The sequence below is a fragment of the Chrysemys picta genome, chromosome 1 (assembly GCF_011386835.1).
Source record: "Chrysemys picta bellii isolate R12L10 chromosome 1, ASM1138683v2, whole genome shotgun sequence".
NCBI classification, from domain to species: domain Eukaryota; kingdom Metazoa; phylum Chordata; order Testudines; family Emydidae; genus Chrysemys; species Chrysemys picta.
In genome coordinates this window covers 225543048-225563383 of record NC_088791.1, presented here as the reverse complement: position 1 = coordinate 225563383, position 20336 = coordinate 225543048, and the positions used below count along the sequence as shown (strand labels likewise).

Below are 20336 nucleotides of genomic sequence, written 5' to 3'. Positions count from 1 at the left end.
TGAGTTTTATATAGAACTGAACTTAGAAAAGTACATTGAGATACATACCTAAGTCTTGTCATGAAATCATAACCTGGTGTCACTGCACCAAAGTACAGTTTTCTAATTTCCTCTGCAAACTTATAGGTAAACTCCTCGCATTCCTGAAAATTAAAATGCTTGGTATGAAAGGTTCTGTAATTATTAAAAACCATGTCCACCTGAATTACACAAAATGTTAATTATAAATAATTGTAGTGTAATGCTTTACCCATAGCATATTAATTGATGAGAGCTTACTTTACCAAAAAGGAGTTACAAGATAACTGATGAAGTCTATGTTTGCTCATGTCCCATTACAGGCAAAGCATATGTGGATAAGATAAATGAATTACTTTTCCACACCATACCATCTCACTTGTGTACACCATATGGGAAATAATGTAAGAGAAAGTTTTATATATTCATAGAAAATAAACAGCATACTTTTGGGATATATATATCAGGTGAAAGAAAAAATCCCAAAGGTATGCTATTTATTTTCTATGAATATCACCCATTAGATGAGGAATCCACTGACATGTATCATTGCAGAAGTTAGCTTTTATATCAGGGAATTTCAATGGAAAGTGACGTCTTAAAATTCACTTAAACAATAACAATATAAATGAGGTATTTCAAGACAGCTGTATAAAAAGAAAGACTGAAAAAGTATTTAAAGGCTCCTTCCTCACTGATGAAAAAGCAAAATTTCTGCAGTTACTGGGAAAAATTAACAAGAACTGATGACAACTGAAGTGGGTAGGCAAAACTGACACATAAAAGACATTCTGAGAATCAATCTGCAGTAAATACAAGCAATTTAAAATGGAATAAAGGTAATATTGCATCTGATCCACAAGAGATTTGACAGCCTAGCCTACCTACCCCTCAGGACTTCCATAATTCTGATCCTGTAAAAACACCCCAATAATTTCAATCTTACATGTAACTAAGGGCAGGCCCGCCAACAGCAATTCCAGGTCCCAGGGCAGAACAGTCAATGGGCGTTCTTCCGATACGGCCAGAGCTTCCACATGCTCGCTTGGTACCACACCATGTGTGCCTAGGAGCCCTGTGACCCGCCCGGGCAATTTAAAAGGCAGCCACGGGCCCCTGGGCCCTTTTAAATCGCCTGGGCCCCTGGGCAATTGCCCCCTCCCCACCCCCACATTGGTGGGCCTGACTAAGGGCCAGTTTTCTGAAGCTGCTGAACACAATTACTTTATGTACAGTAAATATGTTTTTGAGACAACATATTAAATTCATATTTACTTGCAAGTATTGAATATACTGCTATCTCTCACCATTTTATTGACAAGTCTTGCAACATCTAGTGTTTTTCTTAAAGTTCCAGGTCCTGATGTCATGTTATAAAGGGAAGATTTTTTTTTTTAAAGGAAGTTTCCAAACCTCATAGTTGCAGATCAAAACTTAGAAACGTGAACCCTAAAATGTCAGAAGCTCAACTGTCAGAAGGCAAATAAAAAGAACCCAGTATTTATTTGCTTTTAAAATGATTTTCAGAGGGTCTAACTTTGAATGCCTGAGATTAGCAAAACTGTATTTGTATGAATTCCTATACCATTTTGTGAAAAGAGCTGTTCCGATTCTAGTGTCTTGAAGAACCTGCAATCCAGTTTTCAAAACTGGTTTTCAAGAAACATGTTCTACCTAAATGCACTTTAAGTGTTCAGTTGTACATTCGAGTGGTCTATAAATAGTTTAGGGTTCTTTGGTTAATAGCTTCCTGCATGATGAAATACTGAATTTGTTGCAATAAATAAATAAATTAAAAATAAAGACTTGGATCAACCATTTGGAGATATCCGGTCACAGGGATTTTTGTTGTTTGTTTGTTTTGGTTACATGTTATAAAATCAGTGCTCGGAAAAGGTAAAGATTGACAGCCCTGAAAACAGAAGGCATCCTATCCACAGAAGAGATATATACCATTGGAAGCAGTAAAACTTCCCCATACCTTGAATGTGTCTTAAATCTGGCCCACCTAAGCAATCCACCTAAGTGACAGAGGAAAATTTAGTCTCCCTACTCAGGTTCTCTGTATAGATTGGCAACATATGTGTGAATTAATGCTAACTGTGATATATTTGTACTAGAAACAAATCTTCACTTTAACATGTCAGAGATCAACTTATTTCTCATAGGTCAAACAGATATCAGATAGGAACTACTGACATAAATTGGGCTCTATAGAGCATTACCAATTCCAAATCACCTGTTCATTTCAAGTGAATAAGTGTGGACACACTATGTGAATTCAGTATTATAGGCTATTGTTTTATATGAAAGGATCTATTCATAAGAAGAATTATTCACTTTTGCCATCAAAAAGAACATCTCCCTTTTATGACTACTCAAAGTTATGGTAATGAGATATTTGTTAAAATATCTAAAAGCATCAGTGTGACTTAGGAGCCTAAGTTCCATTTTCAAAAGTGACATAGTATTGATATGCCTAAAGATGAAGAAACTAATGGAAGTTAAGTGCCTAACCTGCTTAGGCACTTTTGAATATCATATTCGGCACCTCACACATCCCAAGTGAGTGATCTAATCACTGGACTAAAGCTTACAAGGGAGCTGAGCCACCACTTCTTCACTACTCATGTTGTGAATCTAGTCCTCCTTTCCTTTGTTTTAATCAAAATGCCTGAAAGTTAAAATAAAAGTTTTGGGGTCAAAATGTTTTGTTTTGATGTTCTTGAAATGTTTTGATTTGTAGGAAGTTTTCCAAAAACTTTTTCAGTTCAACGCAAAACAAAACTTTTTTTATTTTATTTTTTTAATTTTACAGCAAACTGAAAAAGTCCATTATTTACCAAGCACTAATTACAGCTCACCTCACTTTTAGACTCTCTCCTCAGATTCAGAAACCCACACGAGATCTCTGAAATCAGGGGTGGGAGAGAGTCCTAATTATGATTTGTCTAACTTAGCCATATTTGAAAAAAAAAAAAAAAACTAACTTTTTCTAACAAAGTTGCTTTTATGGATATCACATATGTCTATGTTGGAATGTTCTTTGTAACATTCTTTGTTCATGTTTTGGCTCAGATGGAATCTTTTTTGCTAATGGTAAGAATATATAATTAGTGACAGAAAAGTTGAATAGAAATTTCAACAGAAGTACAACATTTGAATGAAACACATTCTATCCACAAGACTGAACTGTCTTTGGGTAACATCCATGGGAATTAAGAGATACAATAGAACCTCAGAGTTATGAACATCTCAGGAATGGAGGTTGCTCGTAACTCTGAAATGTTTGTAATTCTGAACAAAATATTATGGTTGTTCTTTCAAAACTTTACAACTTAATACAGCTTGGAAATTTATCTGGGCAAGTAAGTGTATCCAATATTCTGCCCACTGGATAAAGAGAAAAAAGGCTGGAGGCAGGGTATGTGAGATAGCTGAAATTGATACCAGTCAAAGGAAAGAGGCCAGAAGGAAGAAGTGAACAGAGCAATAGAATTTTAAGTTCCAGTCAACAGAAGAGAGAAATAGACGTAGCTAATCTCAGCCAATTTATGCATCCTAGTTTTCCATTCGCCCTTGGTGAGCAACTTTTTCAGTCTCAGTTCAACAGGACCCCTAGCCTGTGCACCTTATTAATAAAAGGCAGGAAACCCTCTTTAAGAAGGAGGAAGATATCAATTTTACTATTTCATCTCTCTGATTTCTGTAGTCTGCCAATGCCATACCCCTTTGCTGACTAGAGCTTCAGACAAATAGACCTTGTTCAGGCCCCAAACGAGGTGACAAAATGGGAAAACCAAGAGATTGTGACACAGAGTTTATTTTCCATCTGATCCCTCAAATAATATTTTCCTGATAATATCAAAATTGATGTTTTATCATTGCCTAACACATTGATATTAAATGTTCAATATTTCAATGTTTAGCAAGCTTTGGTCTTCTTCAATGCTGTATTCAGTCATTTCACAAAGAAATAAGAGAGGCAAAATACTTTGTTGGTAGTTATGTGTATTGAAAACTAAACCCTTTTAGGTATGTCTACACAGTAGTTAAACACCTACGCTGGCCTGGATTAGCTGACATTGGCTCCATAAGAAGTGCAAAGTGGCCTTCAACCAGCCGAGGTAGCAGTGGAGAACTGCTGTTGCAGAGAACTCTCCACCAGACAACTCTGCTGCTTCACCAACTGTCTCCCTCCCTACTTCCAGCCAAAGGAGGAGGGAGTATTTGGGGGGTTGGGGGGTTAAAGCCTGGATGGGACAGGTAAGGGGAATGGCAGAGCAGAGCTCTGCTATGCATCATCCTACATTGGCATACAGGGACAGCCCCAAATTCTGCAAGGCCACATGGTCCTGAATCAGAAAGCAACAATCGGCTTCCTGAAAAGATCCCACCACTTCTCCACCCTTTGCTCCACCTAATCAGATCTTGGACAAAATAGAGAATCAAAGCCTATAACTGTGTGTGTTAATATCAGTCAAGTAAGAAAGTACCTGTCTGTTCCTTATATCTCCTTCCTTACAAGGACAGCAGGCATGTTTACTGAACAGTGTTAGCAGTTGGCTGTAACTACCAGCCTAGAACAGAAACTGATTACCTCTCTACAGCAAACTTTAATAAATTAAGCATATCACCAGCACAAATCTCACTCATCACTTCCCTCATACGGTCTCCTAAACCCGGGGTTCTCAACCTTTTTCTTTCTGAGCCTCCCCCTCCCACTCCAACATGCTATAAAAACTCCAAGGCCCGGGTGGTGGTGGTGAGGATTGGGGGCTCTGGGTTTCAGGCGCTGGGGGGCCCCCCTCTGGGCTTCTGCCCTGAAGGGCATCAGGGCTCCAGCCCCTGGACAGGGAGCACGGGCATAGGTGTAGTTTGACTTCTATTTGGGGTGGGGGTGGGGCAGGGCCGGCAGGGCTCGGAAAGCCAGCTCCGCGCAGTGGGGCTCGGAAAGGGAGCGCCACCTCCACCCCCCAACTAACCTCAGCAGATCACCCAGCTTGTCTGGGTTGGGGGAGGCGCAACCAAAAATTATAACTCAAAAGTGACGGGTTCAGCTCAAAAAGTTTGAAAACCACTCAGGGTGCAGGAAGAGGGATCCTAGGGGCTGTGTATAGGTGGGGGGCAGAGCTCAGGGTGCAGGGAGAGGGGTAGCTAGGGGCTTTGCCAGGAGACACCCCCTCCCACATGGTCACTGCTGCCTGAAGACTCTGCGGAACCAGGTCCCCACGTCTGGGCGGCTCTTACTGGTTGTGCAAGCAGTCAAAAGGGGCTGGGAGCTGAGGAGCAGCCACAGCCCTGGGCACCAAGAGGGGGAGACGAGGGAGCGCTACACTGCCCCCTTCATGAAACCTGTCAGAGCAGCAGCCACCCCACACTGCCCAGCTCCAGCTTCCGACCACCGACCTGGCCAGAAGGCGAGGCTTCGGGAGGGGGGGAAAAGGGGTGTGTGGAGCTGCCACCGGGACTGCCCTGCTCTGGGTAAGGCACTGCAGTTTGGGGCTCAACACACCCCTGAACTCCCCTCCACCTCTGCCCATGGTCTCGGGTCTTCTGCTCCACAGGGCACCAGGGCTTGGGGCTCACGGACCCCCTAAAACTGGCTCATGGACCCCCAGGAGGCTGCAGATCCCCGGTTGAGAACTGCTGTCCTAAACTACAAGAATAGAAATAGTGTATGTATGACTTTACATATTTCAACAAATCTTCATCCATATAGGACTTCAAAACTATACAGCCTAAATATAATCTTATGATGTAAATTGAGCACATACTTCATTAGTTGGTAAGCGTTTTTAAAAACGGTATGAGGAATATACACACACGTTCTTTGTTAGGGAAAGCAAAGAGTTGTGAGCTCTGCTCCTAGACAAGAACTAAAACAAAACAAAACCTGTCACCAAATAAAAATAGTGTCACCCTAAAAATCTTACTTTAGGAATTCAAGTTTTTTCTTAAAAAATCACCACATTCTAAATGAATTAGTTACTTTTCAATTACCTCTATGTTTTCTGGCATTGTTAACAGAACTGTGGCAACCAGTGATCCTGCAGAAGCTCCTGCAAAAGCCTTCACAACCTTCAGTAACTTCTTACCATGTCTGCAAAGAGCAGATGCTGCCCCCAAGTGGTATATACCCAGAAACCCACAAGCTGCAAATGACAGGTTGAGATGTTTCATTTTTGCTGTGGAAACAAAATTTTGCCATCAGGAGATGGATCAGTTAAATGCTTTAACAAATTTATTTTTTGCTATATAACACACACAAGCACAATATCTAAAAACAGCTGGCTTGTTTTCAAAGGAGATGAGCATCTTCAATCCCCAATTAATTCAGTAGGAGCTTGTAGGTGCACAGCATCTTTGAACTTCAGGGCAATTGTATTCAAAATGCTGCTTAGTCAAATACTGCTCCATTTCTATTGTTACAAGTGGAAAATTATTTTTATCCACAATAAAATATTAATAAAGTGTTTTTATAAATGTTGTGTTCCTCTGTTAAATTAAAAAGTTTAACACTGTATATTGAATAGATATGATTTCCCATATCTGGAGACCTAGTAAAACAACTTAAAAAAATAATCAATGATTCTAGTCATTTTCCAAAACTGTTTGATGGATTGGTACAGTTTAAACTCATTTTGCTGCTGGCTGAGATGGTTAAAATTGCTCAGAATTGTAGATAATTACATCTGGTCATCATATTCACTTTAAATGTGCAGTACTGATTCTAAAATAGTCTTGGAAAAACACTTTTCCCCTTTCATTATTGGAATTAATTTACTTTAGAAATGCTACCATCAGCATCTAATAATGCAGAGACAAATTTATGTAAAAGGCATTTCTTATTCAGAGAAAGGAAAACACGTTGTAGTTGCAATCTATAGAAGACACAAAAGAGAGACAAACCATAGTTATATAAAAATAAAACAAAACCCACCACAAGCACTTTAAAGGAGCTAAGGGTCTAATTCCTTTGCCACGTGGCCCGTCAGGGAAATCCGCTGGCGGGCCGAAACGGTTTGTTTACCTGCACAGCCCACATGTTCAGCCGATCGCAGCTCTCACTGGCCGCAGTTCGCTGTTCCAGGCCAATGGGGGCTGTGGGAAGTGGCAGTCAGCACATCCCTCAGCCCACGCCACTTCCCGCAGCCCCCATTGGCCTGGGACAGTGAACCGTGGCCAGTGGGAGCTGCGATCAGCCAAACCTGCGGATGCTGCAGGTAAACAAATTGTTCGGGCCCGCCAGCGTATTTCCCTGACGGGCCGTGTGCCAAAGGTTGCCGATCCTGGTCTAATTTAAACTAACAAAATGTAAAAAGGGAAAATTAAGCTGAAGTTTAATTTTTAACTTCCCTGTTGCACCCAGATATAGTACCTTGGATTTTTGCAGAAATAGTGGTAGAGGTACGAGAGCCAGGGTGCCTTATATTCATTTATATTTCTTATAATCTCTATATAATCCACTTATTTCATGCAACTTCTTCTGTGTGTTTTGGACTGGACTTGTAAATCATGCAAAAATAAAAGCTATAAAATGAATTCTCTCTGAATATATTGTATTTTAAAGGTAAATTTAGCTGAGGTTGCCAAGGCATGCCAATGTTACTACAATAATAAGGTTGTTAAAACTCAGTGTGCTTCTCAAACATATGTTCACATTAGGTTACTGTGATGGACTCCCCCCAGGGTGCCACCAGGAATTGGGGTACCACTGAGCCCCCCAACCCTCCAGCCTAGGCTCCCTTTATACTGTACTGCTGTGACCAGCCTGCACTTTCACCAGCACACATACAGGTAGGTACACACCCAGCTGCAGTTACACGCAGATGCTGCGTCCAGCCCCTGCATGGGAAGGCTCCAGCTAGGGAACTTCCGAGCTACTCAGGCACGCACCCCTCTGGAGCATAAACCCCAAATAATACCATCTTACGCTGCACAGGGAACTGTACAGCATAAGCTCATGAAATTCATCCCCTTCCTCGGTGTGGAGAGGTATACACAACAGTTTTCTGCCCCAGTTATGACTCCCACACACTGGTTTTAGATAAAGCAAAAACAAGTTTATTAACTACAAAAGACAGATTTTAAGTGTTTAAAGGGATCACAAACTGAACAAAGCAGATTATCTAGCAAATAAACAAAACATGCAAATTAAGCTTAATATACTACATAGATCAGATATGAATAGCAAATCCTCACCCTAAGTGATGATACAAGCAGGCTGCAGTTTCTTAAGGGGAAAGCTGCACCAGCTTACAGCTTGGAATCCCCAGGTGTTCCATTCACAGGCTAAAAATCCCTTTAGCCTGGGTCCAGCACTTCCCCCAGTTCAGTCTTTGTTCCTCAGGTGTTTCCAGGAGTCACTCTGGGTGGGGAGTCAGTGAAGAACCACGATAATGTCACTCCCCTGCCTTATATAGCTTTTGCATATGGTGGGAACCCTTTGTTTCAAAGCTTGGTTCCCACACCAGTCAGTGGAAAAACACTGATATCCCAAGATTCAGACCAGTACCAGGTGACCTGGTCACATGTCCCTGTAGTGTCACAGCAGCCATCACTCAGAGGCTGTTTGTAGTGTCCTCAGAAAGACCCCCACATGGGAGATAAGCTTCTTCTAAGGCCTACTGTCTTCTCCTAATGGCTCATTAACCTGAATGGGCCATCTAGACTGAGAACCTGTAGCCTAGTAAGCGTTCCCCAGGTATAAACACTTTTGTAATACAGATTCCTAACTTCAGATACAAAAATGATATATACATACAAATAGGATAATCATATTCAGCAGATCATAACCTTTCCAATGACACCTCACATGACTTATCTTGCATAAAATACATCATAATTATGTCATAATTATATTATAATAATATCACTATGAAGAATATGGGGTGCAGTGTCACAGTTACTATGGACAGATTTGTTTGATCCTCATTACCTGAAGAAATATTTGAATTCTCTAGGCATTAAGACTCCTTGTTTTCCCAAATTTAGTTTGCATGCCTCTAACACATCCTATGTGTACAGTACAGGTTTAGGTGGCTTCATATGGTGATGTGATGAATGACCAGAAGAATAGAGCATTTTGAAAAAGAAGCTCCTAACAGAAGGTTAAATCCTTTATGCTTCCTTCATTTAGTATGGATTAAAAGCAGGAAGAGGAGAAAGATTTCCTCTCTGTATACAGGTTTAAAAATACCTAAAAAGCTCTTGTTGAAAGTCTATGAAAAAGCATCAATACACTATCAAGAAACAATTGGATACATTTTATACATTGAAGTCTGTACTTTGTTTAAACTTCTACGCTGAACCTCTTCCATCCATCCATCAGGTAACACAGAAATGAATCATTAACGTATGGGAGATTTTCTGTTGAAAGTGTAAGACTTTCTTTAAAAAAAAAAAAGTGTATCGTTTAGATGGTGTTAATTGGAATTCACTGAAAAAACACTTCCTACCTTGTCTCTAATTTTTTTGTGGGGGAATATATAGAGGTATCACTTAATCCACAATGACTACTGCTGTACAGATAGATGCCTCCTCCCTGGCAGGAGGGAGCAGCTATTTAACAACACATAGCAATATTACCAAAAATCCCCTAACCCCCCCCCCCCCCAATTCAATTTAATTACTCTGATTGTTCTAATTTCCTATATGGAAACCAAAGGTGAAATCCTGGATTCACTGAAGTTAATGGCAAAATTCAAATTGACTTTGGCGCCAGGATTGCACCCTGTTTATCTACTGGTTCTGATTTTAATGACAGGAAGAAATCAAGAAGATTGTGTGATAATGTTTAATATGTTTAATCTCTATTTTTCCCCTATATAGAACTAACTTATTTATAACTGTCATATTTAATTCACAGAACTTTATTCTCTGTGGCACAAAGCAGCAATGTGAAGCTGTAATTTACAAAATAATAGATGTCTATTTCAAGAAAGATGAGATATACTGTAAACCAATTAGCTGTATAACAAGCAAATTAAATGATATGTGAGAAAAGTAACTGGAGAATATATATGAATATTTTATGTAGAATTGCTGAGACAATACAAAGACAAAATAAATGTTACAGAAAGTGTATTTTAAGAAGGAAATGTAACAAGTGGAGAACAAAATTAAGATTTGTTCTGAAATCAGAGCAGCTTTTTTTGGTAATAACTACATACGTAAGAGATAATCTAAGCTTAGTGTGCACTGAAATGTTGACGCCAATGCTTTTTGAAGTGCAAGGATGTAGAAAAAGAGATATAAAAAATGATACAGACTAACTAAAACCAAAAGCTATGGTCTGTTATGGAGCTCATTGGGAGAGTCTGTTTTCCTCTACATTTCTCCATAACGTTAGTGGCAACTTTCAGAACCTTATTTTAGTTTCCAAGATAAAGTATTTACATTTCACCAAACATTTTTGTTTTCGCTTTAGTCTGTAAATTAATAAATACCTCTCCTGTTTAATTTACATTGAATTTGGCATTGACTGTTGTATCTGGGAACATCAGATAGTTGTTGCTTGCCAATGTTTTCAAAGAGAACATAACTGTGCATTTAAGGGATGCAGAAACAAGTAAACATGACTTAAGTTCAGATTCATCTTAGGGTATGTCTTCACTAGCAATGTTAAAGTGCTGCCGTGACAGTGATTTAACTTGGCTCTGTAGTTTTTTTACAGCACTTTTTCCCAGCGTTGTAAAAAAAAAAAATACACCCCCACGAGGGGAATAGCTCCCAGCGCTGGTGCACTGTCTAAACCAGGGGTAGGCAACCTATGGCACGCATGCAGAAGACAGCATGCGAGCTGATTTTCAGTGGCACTCACACTGCCCGGCTCCTGGCCACTGGTCCGGGGGCTTTGCAGTTTAATTTAATTTTAAATGAAGCTTCTTCAACATTTAAAAAGACTTATTTACTTTACAACAATAGTTTAGTTATATATTATAGACTTATAGAAAGAGACCTTCTAAAAACGTTAAAATGTATTACTGGCACGCAAAACTTTAAATTAGAGTGAATAAATGAAGACTTGGCACACCACTTCTGAAACTTTGCCAACCCCTGGTCTACACTGCCACTTTCCAGCACTGAAACTTGCAGCGCGTAGGGGTGTGTTTTTTTCACACCCCTGAGGGAGAAAGTTTCAGTGCTGTAAAGTGGTAGTATAGATAAGGTTTAGTGCTGTTGCGGGAATAAAGGGAAGACAGCTCCACTTCCCCCGCCCAGAGACTTCTAGGGGCTGGTTTGCCACATGGCACAAACTAGGGCAATCCTGAGGGCTGCCCTAACTGGTGCCCCTGTTATAAAAAATGCCTATAGCCATTGCAAAGTCAAGGAGACAAGCTTGCCTAGGCCACACACCCTACCACTCTCAAATTAATCCCTCCCACCTCTGGCTCACCCATGTCTCATGCATCGAAATCCTTCCTGCATCTTATGTGAAGCAAGAACAGAGTAGACAGAGCAAACTCTATGCCTTGAAGCAGGAGGCTTCTGTACAAAGGATATTTTCTGGGACAGGCTTACCCCAGTATACTTTGCATCAACTAAGCTAATGAGAAAGGGTCCCTAGGCAATGGCAAATCTGGCATTCTGAACAGGTGGGCAAGGGCATAGAGAATTCTACAGTGTGCCATAACAGGGTCCCTAGGGTACAGCTCTGGGTAGAAGAGAGCCAAAAAACATAAGGGTATTTATAAATCTGTAGCACTGGAGTAGTTAAAATGAAAAACACTCATGACTAAGCCTTTGTTTTTTAAAGCTCTGTCCCCTTCCCTCTGCCCCAAAACATCTATGTATCAAACCTATTCAAATTTAGAACTAACCCTTCCCCCACAACCCCCCTCCCCCATAACCATTTAAAACTTCCTTTACAAAAACAGCAACAATTTTACCTGGCCTGTTTGCTGATTACACTGGACCACTGACCAGTAAAGGTGGTCACTAGTTCAAAATTCCAGTGCTGCAAATAAAAGGCTGTCAAGCAGACAAGAGAGTCCAATGTCAGCGACATAAAGGAACTGCTTGAACTCCTACTGCCACAAGAGCCTTCTTAAGTGTTCTACAGAACTGTTGTTTAAAGACTTGCAGAGACCCTGAATGAAGTGGAACCAGTAGTGAAGATGCATCTACTTATGTGTACAAACCCATTTGAACTGAAAATGTATTTTAATTATTTTAAGAGCCAAAGAAAAATCAATTTCTATATAGCTGGTATTTCTTCTCTTAATCTGTCTTGTCTATTTAGGCCCTGATCCTGCAATGTAATACATGTGGGTGGATGAAGGATGTTTGCTCACTCATTGAGTCTGCATGTACTGCAGGACTGTAACCTCACACTCTAAAAATTTGAGGGCAGGGCTAACTCTTACCATGTATATGTACAGCAGCAAGCACAATGAGGCTTCTATCTCTGTTGGGCTTCTGGGAAATACCGTTACACAAATAATAGTAAAAAATATTTTAAAAATAACAACCCACAGCCTAACACTTGCTATAAACTTATTTCACCAAAAATTTTAACAAGAATTAACAAAAAGGAACTGCCAACAAATGGGCCATTTTTATGAACAAAAATATACTGAATGAGAGCTATCAAGCATTCTAGATGAGATATGATAAATATTTGCATTAAATGAAAAGCTTTAAAATATTACATTAGCACACTGGATGGTTAGCTACGATGCACTGCTAGTTCCAAGTTAAATTGTAAGCTTGTTTATTGATTTTACCTTGAGAAAATAAGCAAAGGCATGAAAGGAAGAGATGCAAGGTATTTACAAATCCATACTCACACTGAGGCAGCTTTCCAGGGATTGTAAAATAACTATCAATTTAATAAGCATCAAGAAACCAGATAGGGTAAATACTTATGAGAGTCAGCCTTTGGTGTATCTTCAAAACCACAGAAGCCCAAGTGGATGAGTTGTATCAAACACAAAGGCTCTAATCCAAAAACTACTGAAGACAAAGAGAGTCCTTCCATTGATTTCAATGGGCTTTGGATTGAGCCCAAAGCGCACACAAAGACTCCATTACTAAGTCACCTCATGCTACCACCATACAAGCTAAAGAACTACAAAATAATACCAGATTGTGTCCTAGTTATTTAGTAAACTGTTCCAGGATGGAGGGATAGCTTAGTGGTTTGAGCATTGGCCTGCCAAACCCAGGGATGTGAGTTCAATCAGGGGGCCACTTAGGGATTTGGGGCAAAATCAGTACTTTGTTCTGCTAGTGAAGGCAGGGGGCTGGACTTGATGACCTTTTGGGGTCCCTTCCAGTGCTATGAGATAGGTATATCTCCACATATTTAAAAAAAATAAAAATAAAAAAAAAAGCTTCTTCTGAATCATCAGCCAAGTCCCAATAAAGTATACAGAATGACTTCAATTTGATTGAACCAATAGTGTATTGGGTGAATAAAATTTATTTTTTAAATTGCAGAACGTACCGCAGTGAACCATAATTATTATTATTTAGTGCACTGTGGAAAAAATACAAAACCCCTTTTTATTAGCAATAAAAAAATCCTGTATGTTGCTTTTTCTTTTTTTCAAAATACTTAAATCCATATTATACAGCTGTGACGTTGTGCAGTCTATATGGTTTTATAAAAATATAAGTGAATGTAATGTAACTGGGATATGCTTCGTGCAAAAGGTCTCTTGTAAGGTATCATTACAAAGCTCATAATCTACTGAGTGTGATCATCCTATTTGTAGAAATGTACCACTCTAGTATCTAAAACTAGAAATATAAAACATAACTCTGAGGGCCTATTGTAATTATGTAAAGTGTGGGCTATTAAGGATGGTTTGGAATATTGATGACTCCCATTGTCTGCAGATGGCCGTATTTACCTGTGAGTCTTCCTGTATGTGTGTGTGCTGGCAAGTGAGTAATGAAGTCTTGCAGTGACATGTGATCATGTCACCTGAACTGGAATCCATCTTTAACCTGGTGCTTTTCCAGTGAGGGGGGATGGAAACCCAGAGGGACAAAGGGTTCCCGCCTTATGCAAAAGATATATAAAGGGGTGGAAGAGAACAGAGAGGGGGAGGAGCCATCATGAAGAATCCCCTAGCTATCACCTGAGCTGCAACAAGAGCTGTACCAGGGGAAAGAATTGTGCCCAGGCCTGGAAGGTGTCCAGTCTGAGAAAAACTTACTGAAGCATTTCTGAGGGTGAGATTATCTGTATTCAGTTTGATTAGGCATAGATTTGTGCATTTTATTTTATTTTGCTTGTGACTTACTTTGTTCTGTCTGTTACTACTTGGAACCACTTAAATCCTACTGTCTGTATTTAATAAAATCACTTTTTATTTAGTAATTTACTCAGAGTATGTATTAATACCTGGGGGAGCAAACAACTGTGCATACCTCTCTATCAGTGTTATAGAGGGCGAACAATTTATGAGTTTGCCCTGCATAAGCTTTATGCAGGGTAAAACGGATTTATTTGGGTTTAGACCCCATTAGGAGTTGGGCATCTGAGTGCTAAAGACAAGCGCACTTCTGTAAGCTGTTTTCAGGTAAACTTGCAGCTTTGGGACAGGAGATTCAGACCCTGGATCTGTGTCTGGCTCAGCAAGACAGGGTGTTGGAGTCCTGAGCTGGCAGGGAAAACAGAAGCAGGGGTAGTCTTTGCACATCTGGTGGCAGCTCCCAAGGGGGTTTCTGTGATCCAACCCGTCACAACAGTAACTTGATGATAAAAACAAGATAATTGAGATTTAACTGAGAATAAAAGTATTAAATACCTTCCATCATGAGTTGTCTTCCATCATATGTTGCTTTGGGTCCTTTCCCATAGGCTGTTTTAACTTCCTCAGCAACAACAGCGGTTGTCATGTCCATTATCAGCCATTCATTCTGTACCTGGGACACCCACATTAAGACAATCAAAGGTTAATCTTTTGAAGGAAAGAATAAAAGGAATGGTTGCAGGAAAAATCTCAGCTTATTTTTTTCTGTAGTATTTAAAATAATACTGTGAAAAATTATGATGTGTTCTTTAAAACTAGCTGGGCATGTTTTCCTTAGAAAGGTGAATAAAAGCTCCATGTCATTTACATATTTGTACAGTGTCTAAACACACTACCATATATAACATGTTATATGCAATTTTTTATAATAAACAACAGCATGCAATAATTTACACTTTCAAAGCTGAAGCTAATCTAAGTAGATGTCTAAAACTAGGTACAGTAGACTATGCCACTTACAGGCAGCATGTGTAGAACATGATCTGCAACACCAAGATTAAGTTTTATTTCATAAATGATCCTGTCCACTGCTTCAGTCTGTTTCCACAGCCTTAGGCTTTTCTCCTTGCATACTTTTCATAAAGATACTCAAGTTCTATGCTCTTATCCTACCTTAACAAATCCTTTACCTCTTTTTCTGGTCTTAGTCCTCGTGTGTGTGGGGATGAGGCACAAATTCCCTTCTTCAGTAAATCAAATCATCTCAGTCCATGCCCTCCTGCAGTCTCTCCTAAACACTTATTTCTTTCAGCTAGTCTTCCACCAGCAATCATCTTATTTTTCCTACACTATAACTACACAGAGGTTTTATTTTTCTCTTAAGGAAGCTAGAACAACAAGAAACCTATATGGCAAGTCACATATCCTGTTACTTCCCTACCTCCACCCCTCAGTCTGGTCATTTTTCTGAGTTAGTGTCCAAACCTGCAATCCCTTATGCCAATAGTCCTCAATTAATCAAACCTTAAAACAGTAAACTCTAGAGGAAGGGATCTGGTCTTGGTGTTGAAAGAGCACCATGAATACCTATAACACCATAGAAAAAATAAATAAAGTAGATACTTACATTATATGTGGATTTAACGTGTGTGGCTCTTAGATTGCAGTAACCCAGAACACCAGTCCAAAACTGCCGAGTTTTAAAAAATATGCTACCATGCAGTCCACCCTCTTTCAATGGAGGCCATTGCCTTTGGATGCTACACATGTGTTTAGTGGCCCACATTCCTCTGCAAAGTAGCCCCTGAATCCAGATGGTGTAACAATAAATGGATTTGCTCAGAACAGGATCATTTTACTGCCACAGACTTGTAATGAACGAAGGAGCTACAACACCACCAGATGAGTTTATTGCTGGACATTACAAGGTTATGCAAGGGAGATGTCCCATCATCCACTAATAATATTTAAAATACCTGGTGGAAAACACAGAAAGCCAAAACCAAGTTGAGTGATTAAAAAAAGAAGCTGTATGTTAAGGCCCTGACCCTACAATGGGAGCCATGTAGAAGGTAATCAGTAACATATCATGCAAACTGATCCATAAGGACTCTGCTTGCACAGATTAGATTGCGTGATTGGGCCATACTTTGCAGGTGATAATACAAGCTCTAGAAAAACAAGGTGGGTGAAGGAATACCTTTTTTTGGGCCAACTTCTGTTGGAGAAAGAGACAAGCTTTCAAGCTGAAGAACTCTGTGTAACCTTGTCTCTTTCATTAACAGAAGTTGGTCCAATAAAAGATATTACCTCACCTACTTTATCTTTCAAATATCCTGGGACCACGGGTGCTGCAACGGGGGGCGGGGGGTCAGGGGGCCATGGCCCTCCCACTTTTTGAAAGTGGATGAGCCTGGCCCATCCCCTTTTCACCATGGGCCTGCCCCAGCCCCTCTTCCTCCCCCCCCCAACTTCAGCCAGGTGGCAGCTGGAGCCCAGCAGGGGAGCCTGGGCAGCTGTTGGGCGCCACGCCACAGACCCTCCGGGGTACAGGGCAGAGAGCAGCCACTGCCTGAGACCAACACAGCTATAACATTACAAAGACTAACACGGCTGCTACTCTGAAACATTACAAATACAAGCTCTAGACAATTACACAAAAGAACTGAAAACACATTCCTTGTCTGGAAGTTCATGAATGCTAAGTGTCAAAAAAAAAAAGAATCTACGAGGGAAGATTGCCTTGATTTCCGCTTCAAATAAAACACTGTGGGATCCTGATAATCCATGACCATAAAGGGAAACCATCAGCTTGAAATGTAGTCAATTTCAAATGGGAGTGAAAGGCAGCTTAAATGGGAGGGAAAAGTCACTACACCTGCCCTTGAGTGCCCCTTCCAATGTAGTCTGTGTTTTACCATCACATTTGTCTTACTTTTAGAATTTTGGAGGAATTTATTGCCTCAAACACCTGCACTCAGTATAGGATAGAAACTGTACAGCTGCCTATACAGTGTCACCCAATACCAGGGCTGGCCTTGGGGTAGGGGGGAACCTGGGTGGCTGCCCAAAGTGCAAGTGATCAAGGGAGTGCAGTGCAGCAGAGCTGAGGGGCACAGTTCCCCCACCCCCCCACAATGTTCCTCCATACCCTCCTAGGGGACTGTGAGGGGGAGAATGAGGAGCAACACCAAGTGCTCCATGCATCCAGATCACTTTCCCCACCTGGGCTGGGAGGCGAGCATCAGGAGCTGTTGCTCTCTGTCTTTCTCTCAGGAAGCCAGGTGGGGAAGTGACCTGGATGTTGCTCCTCGCTCCCCCCCCTTCAAGGCGAGCCAGCAGCTCTGCTCAGTGCATCCAGGTCAGTTTCCCCACATGGGTGCAAGGGGGGGGGGGCAGGGGTTAGGGGCGAGGGAGGATGGGGAGCCTACGGTGGCCAGGGGCACCGCACCCATGGGGGCCTGGGGCACGAAAAGAGAAGCTAGCCCAGGGCACCATTTTCCCTAAAACCGTCTCTGCGTAATACACACGGGGTGTGTGTGTGGGGGGGTAATTCTAGTCTGAGCGGAGCTGGAACAGTTGCAAAGCTCTGTGACACGAGTACAGCAGGGCAAGGGGCGATTCCCGCCAGGCTACAGCGTAGCCCCCCCCCGGGGTCCGTGAGCACAGAAACGTAGGGCGGGGGGAGTCGGGACCCGTCCACCCCCACACGCTGAGGCAGGGCTCGATGACGGGCCAGCAGGACGCCCCCCCGCCACCGCAGCAGCCTCTGCTGGGATCCGCCTAGAGGCCCAGTGTTTATGCAGGGGGCGGGGCTGTCCTGGCACGCGCTGTGCTGGCTCCCAACGTCAAAGCGCCGCGCGGGCACAGCACTTGGGGTCCAGGAAGGGCGCTCGGGAGCCTCGCACACCCACGCACCTCTTCTCCCTGCACGCGCCGGCCGCCGCTGACGCGCCTATTGTTCTACAAACTCAGCGCCAATAAACCGAGCGACTCCCCCTAACCCCACGCCGCCCTCTCCTTGTCGAAAACCTCGCGAGATCTCGCTTCCCGCCCGCTGGGAGGGCGCGCACCTCTGGAGCTCGAGTCGCACGCGTGTGACGCATAAAGGGGCGGGGCGGGGCACAATTCGCCGCTCTGTGCAGTTCCGCCCGACTCGGGCTTGCGCACCTCACCACGGGTACGGTGCGCGAGGACGGACGAAAAAGTGCACGTCACTCACGCGTCTTCTTCCCCCCCCCCTCCCCGCACATGTGCAGTGTGTGTGCTGGCGCTGGAACGAGGCACACAGGACTTTGCGGCAGAGGAGCTCCTGGCAGAATCCTCCGCGCCGCCCCCGCCCCTCCCTCACACGCGCAGGGAGTGGGCAACTGGCCGGGCTCCTGCGCGCGGCGTAGCACGTGCGAGGCCCTGGAGCCCGCGGGCCGGAGCGAAACGCCACAGCGGGCACTGAGGAAGGGGAGGGTCCGTGAGCGGGGCGGCAATGAGCCACCCTAAGCTTCTTGCTTAAGGCCGGGGGGCTAGGCGGTGTGCCCAGGATCCCCGTGCAGAGCCTGGGCTTTGTGGAGTCATTCTGCTGCCTCCACCCTTTGAGGCCAGAGGAAGCAGCCTCCCAACACGCGCCTTGGATCAGTGCACTCAGTACAATTTTTTTTTAAATTGCTCTGCTGTGTCATGTAATGTGAAGGAACGTTTCTTTGGCCCCACCCGACCATCTTGAGGCAACCCAGCCCCTAAACTACTCTTCTAATTAAATTCTGTTATCATTTAATGACAAAAACAAGGCTTCTTAGAGGCCACTTTAGGTGCAGGTGATATTTTACACAAGCCCCCTCCCCTCCCAACCTAAATTTGAAATAGCAGTATTCAGATGATAGATGTTTGCAATGATTTCCCATTATGTTTTTAGTACGTGTAAAGAAAAATTAGTTTTGTTTACAGCTTCTGTTGGTTGAGCTTATTGGGCACCCCATGGACTCCTAGCATTCCTCTATTCCTACCTCCTCAAGTTCCCTGTCTTCCACTTTCCTATCCCCCTCTTTTTGAGGGACTTTCTGAAACTCCCTCTAGTTTCCTCCTGGCATGTGCCCCTCATTCACTTCTCCCCCACAGACTCTCCAGTGAACCTGCACCCAATCCTGACACAGCACAACGGCCAGGCCTGCCCTAGAAGTCTGTGGCGATGGCGGGGGGGATGGCTGCAGGGTGATCTTCCATCTCTGTGCAGCCAGTGCCCTGTGCTCCCTACTGCCATGCCAGTGCCTCCACATTTATATATTGACAAAATTGGCAGTCTTTTAAAATATTTTGCTTAGAATTTTTATTTTTTTGGTGTGGAATTCCATCAGGAGTAGTAGACCTGTGCTTGGTGCAACAGGTATGAGCAGACAGGCTTAGCCCAGCAGGATCCAAGTGTAGAGAGGCTTTGTGTGGGGGGGTGGGAATCCAAGTGTGGCATGAGAGGGTTCTGTGTGGGGCAATCTGGGTGCAGGTGGTTCAGTGCCACGAGGGTCTGGGTGCAGGAGGGAGATCCATGCACAGGAGCTCATTGAGGTGTTTCTGGGTGCATGGGCAGTGGGACTCTGCAGGCCAGTCCAGGTGAAGGTGGTTGGGGATCAGCAGGGGGGTCTGGGTGCTGGGGGACTCCAGATGCAGGGGGTGAGGCTCGAGGGCAGTCTGGGTTTGGGGGGTCTGGATGCACAGGGGTTGGGTGGACGTCTGACCTGACCCTGGCTGGACATCCCCAGTCCCCCACCCCACAGTGATTTACCTCTCCACTGGCTGCTCTGGGCACCCTAAATGACATGCCCGTGCTGCTGGGGAGGGGCACGTTACTGCTCTTGTGGCTTCCCTTTACTTCCCTGTCAGAAAGTCATTTTTCTGTAGGGAATCAAAGAAATCTGTGTGGGTCGTTAATTCTACTTGCACGCAGTGCTGCAGAATTCCCTGAGGAGTAATTATTTTAAACATGACAGAAATGCTTAAGGAGTGTTGAAAATTACGTTTACCATACATTTGTTAAGCATGAACTAATCTGCCTAGAAAAATGTAAATTCTGATTTGAGAGAAATGCTAAAAGCTTCTTGAGAAATGTTATATTCGGTTTTT

The 20336-nt window shown here is 42.8% G+C and overlaps 1 protein-coding gene across 9 annotated transcripts in view; it reads right to left on the bottom strand.

Annotated features, from left to right (window-relative positions):
- The window catches only part of PNPLA4 (patatin like phospholipase domain containing 4), a 46731-nt gene extending 28399 nt beyond the window's left edge, over nucleotides 1-18332 (bottom strand). For 2 of the 9 annotated variants that reach the window (XM_065580721.1, XM_065580717.1), the window contains exons 1-5: nucleotides 18147-18294; nucleotides 15856-16204; nucleotides 14784-14901; nucleotides 6022-6206; nucleotides 49-143 (exon numbers count right to left, since the gene is read on the bottom strand). In XM_065580721.1, coding sequence (XP_065436793.1) covers nucleotides 49-143; nucleotides 6022-6206; nucleotides 14784-14901; nucleotides 15856-16014 — 557 coding nt within the window. In that variant the 5' untranslated portion in view covers nucleotides 16015-16204; nucleotides 18147-18294. The other 7 variants (XM_065580723.1, XM_065580720.1, XM_065580719.1 and 4 more) reach the window with 7 other exon arrangements.
- Nucleotides 18333-20336: the final 2004 nt, after the last annotated feature.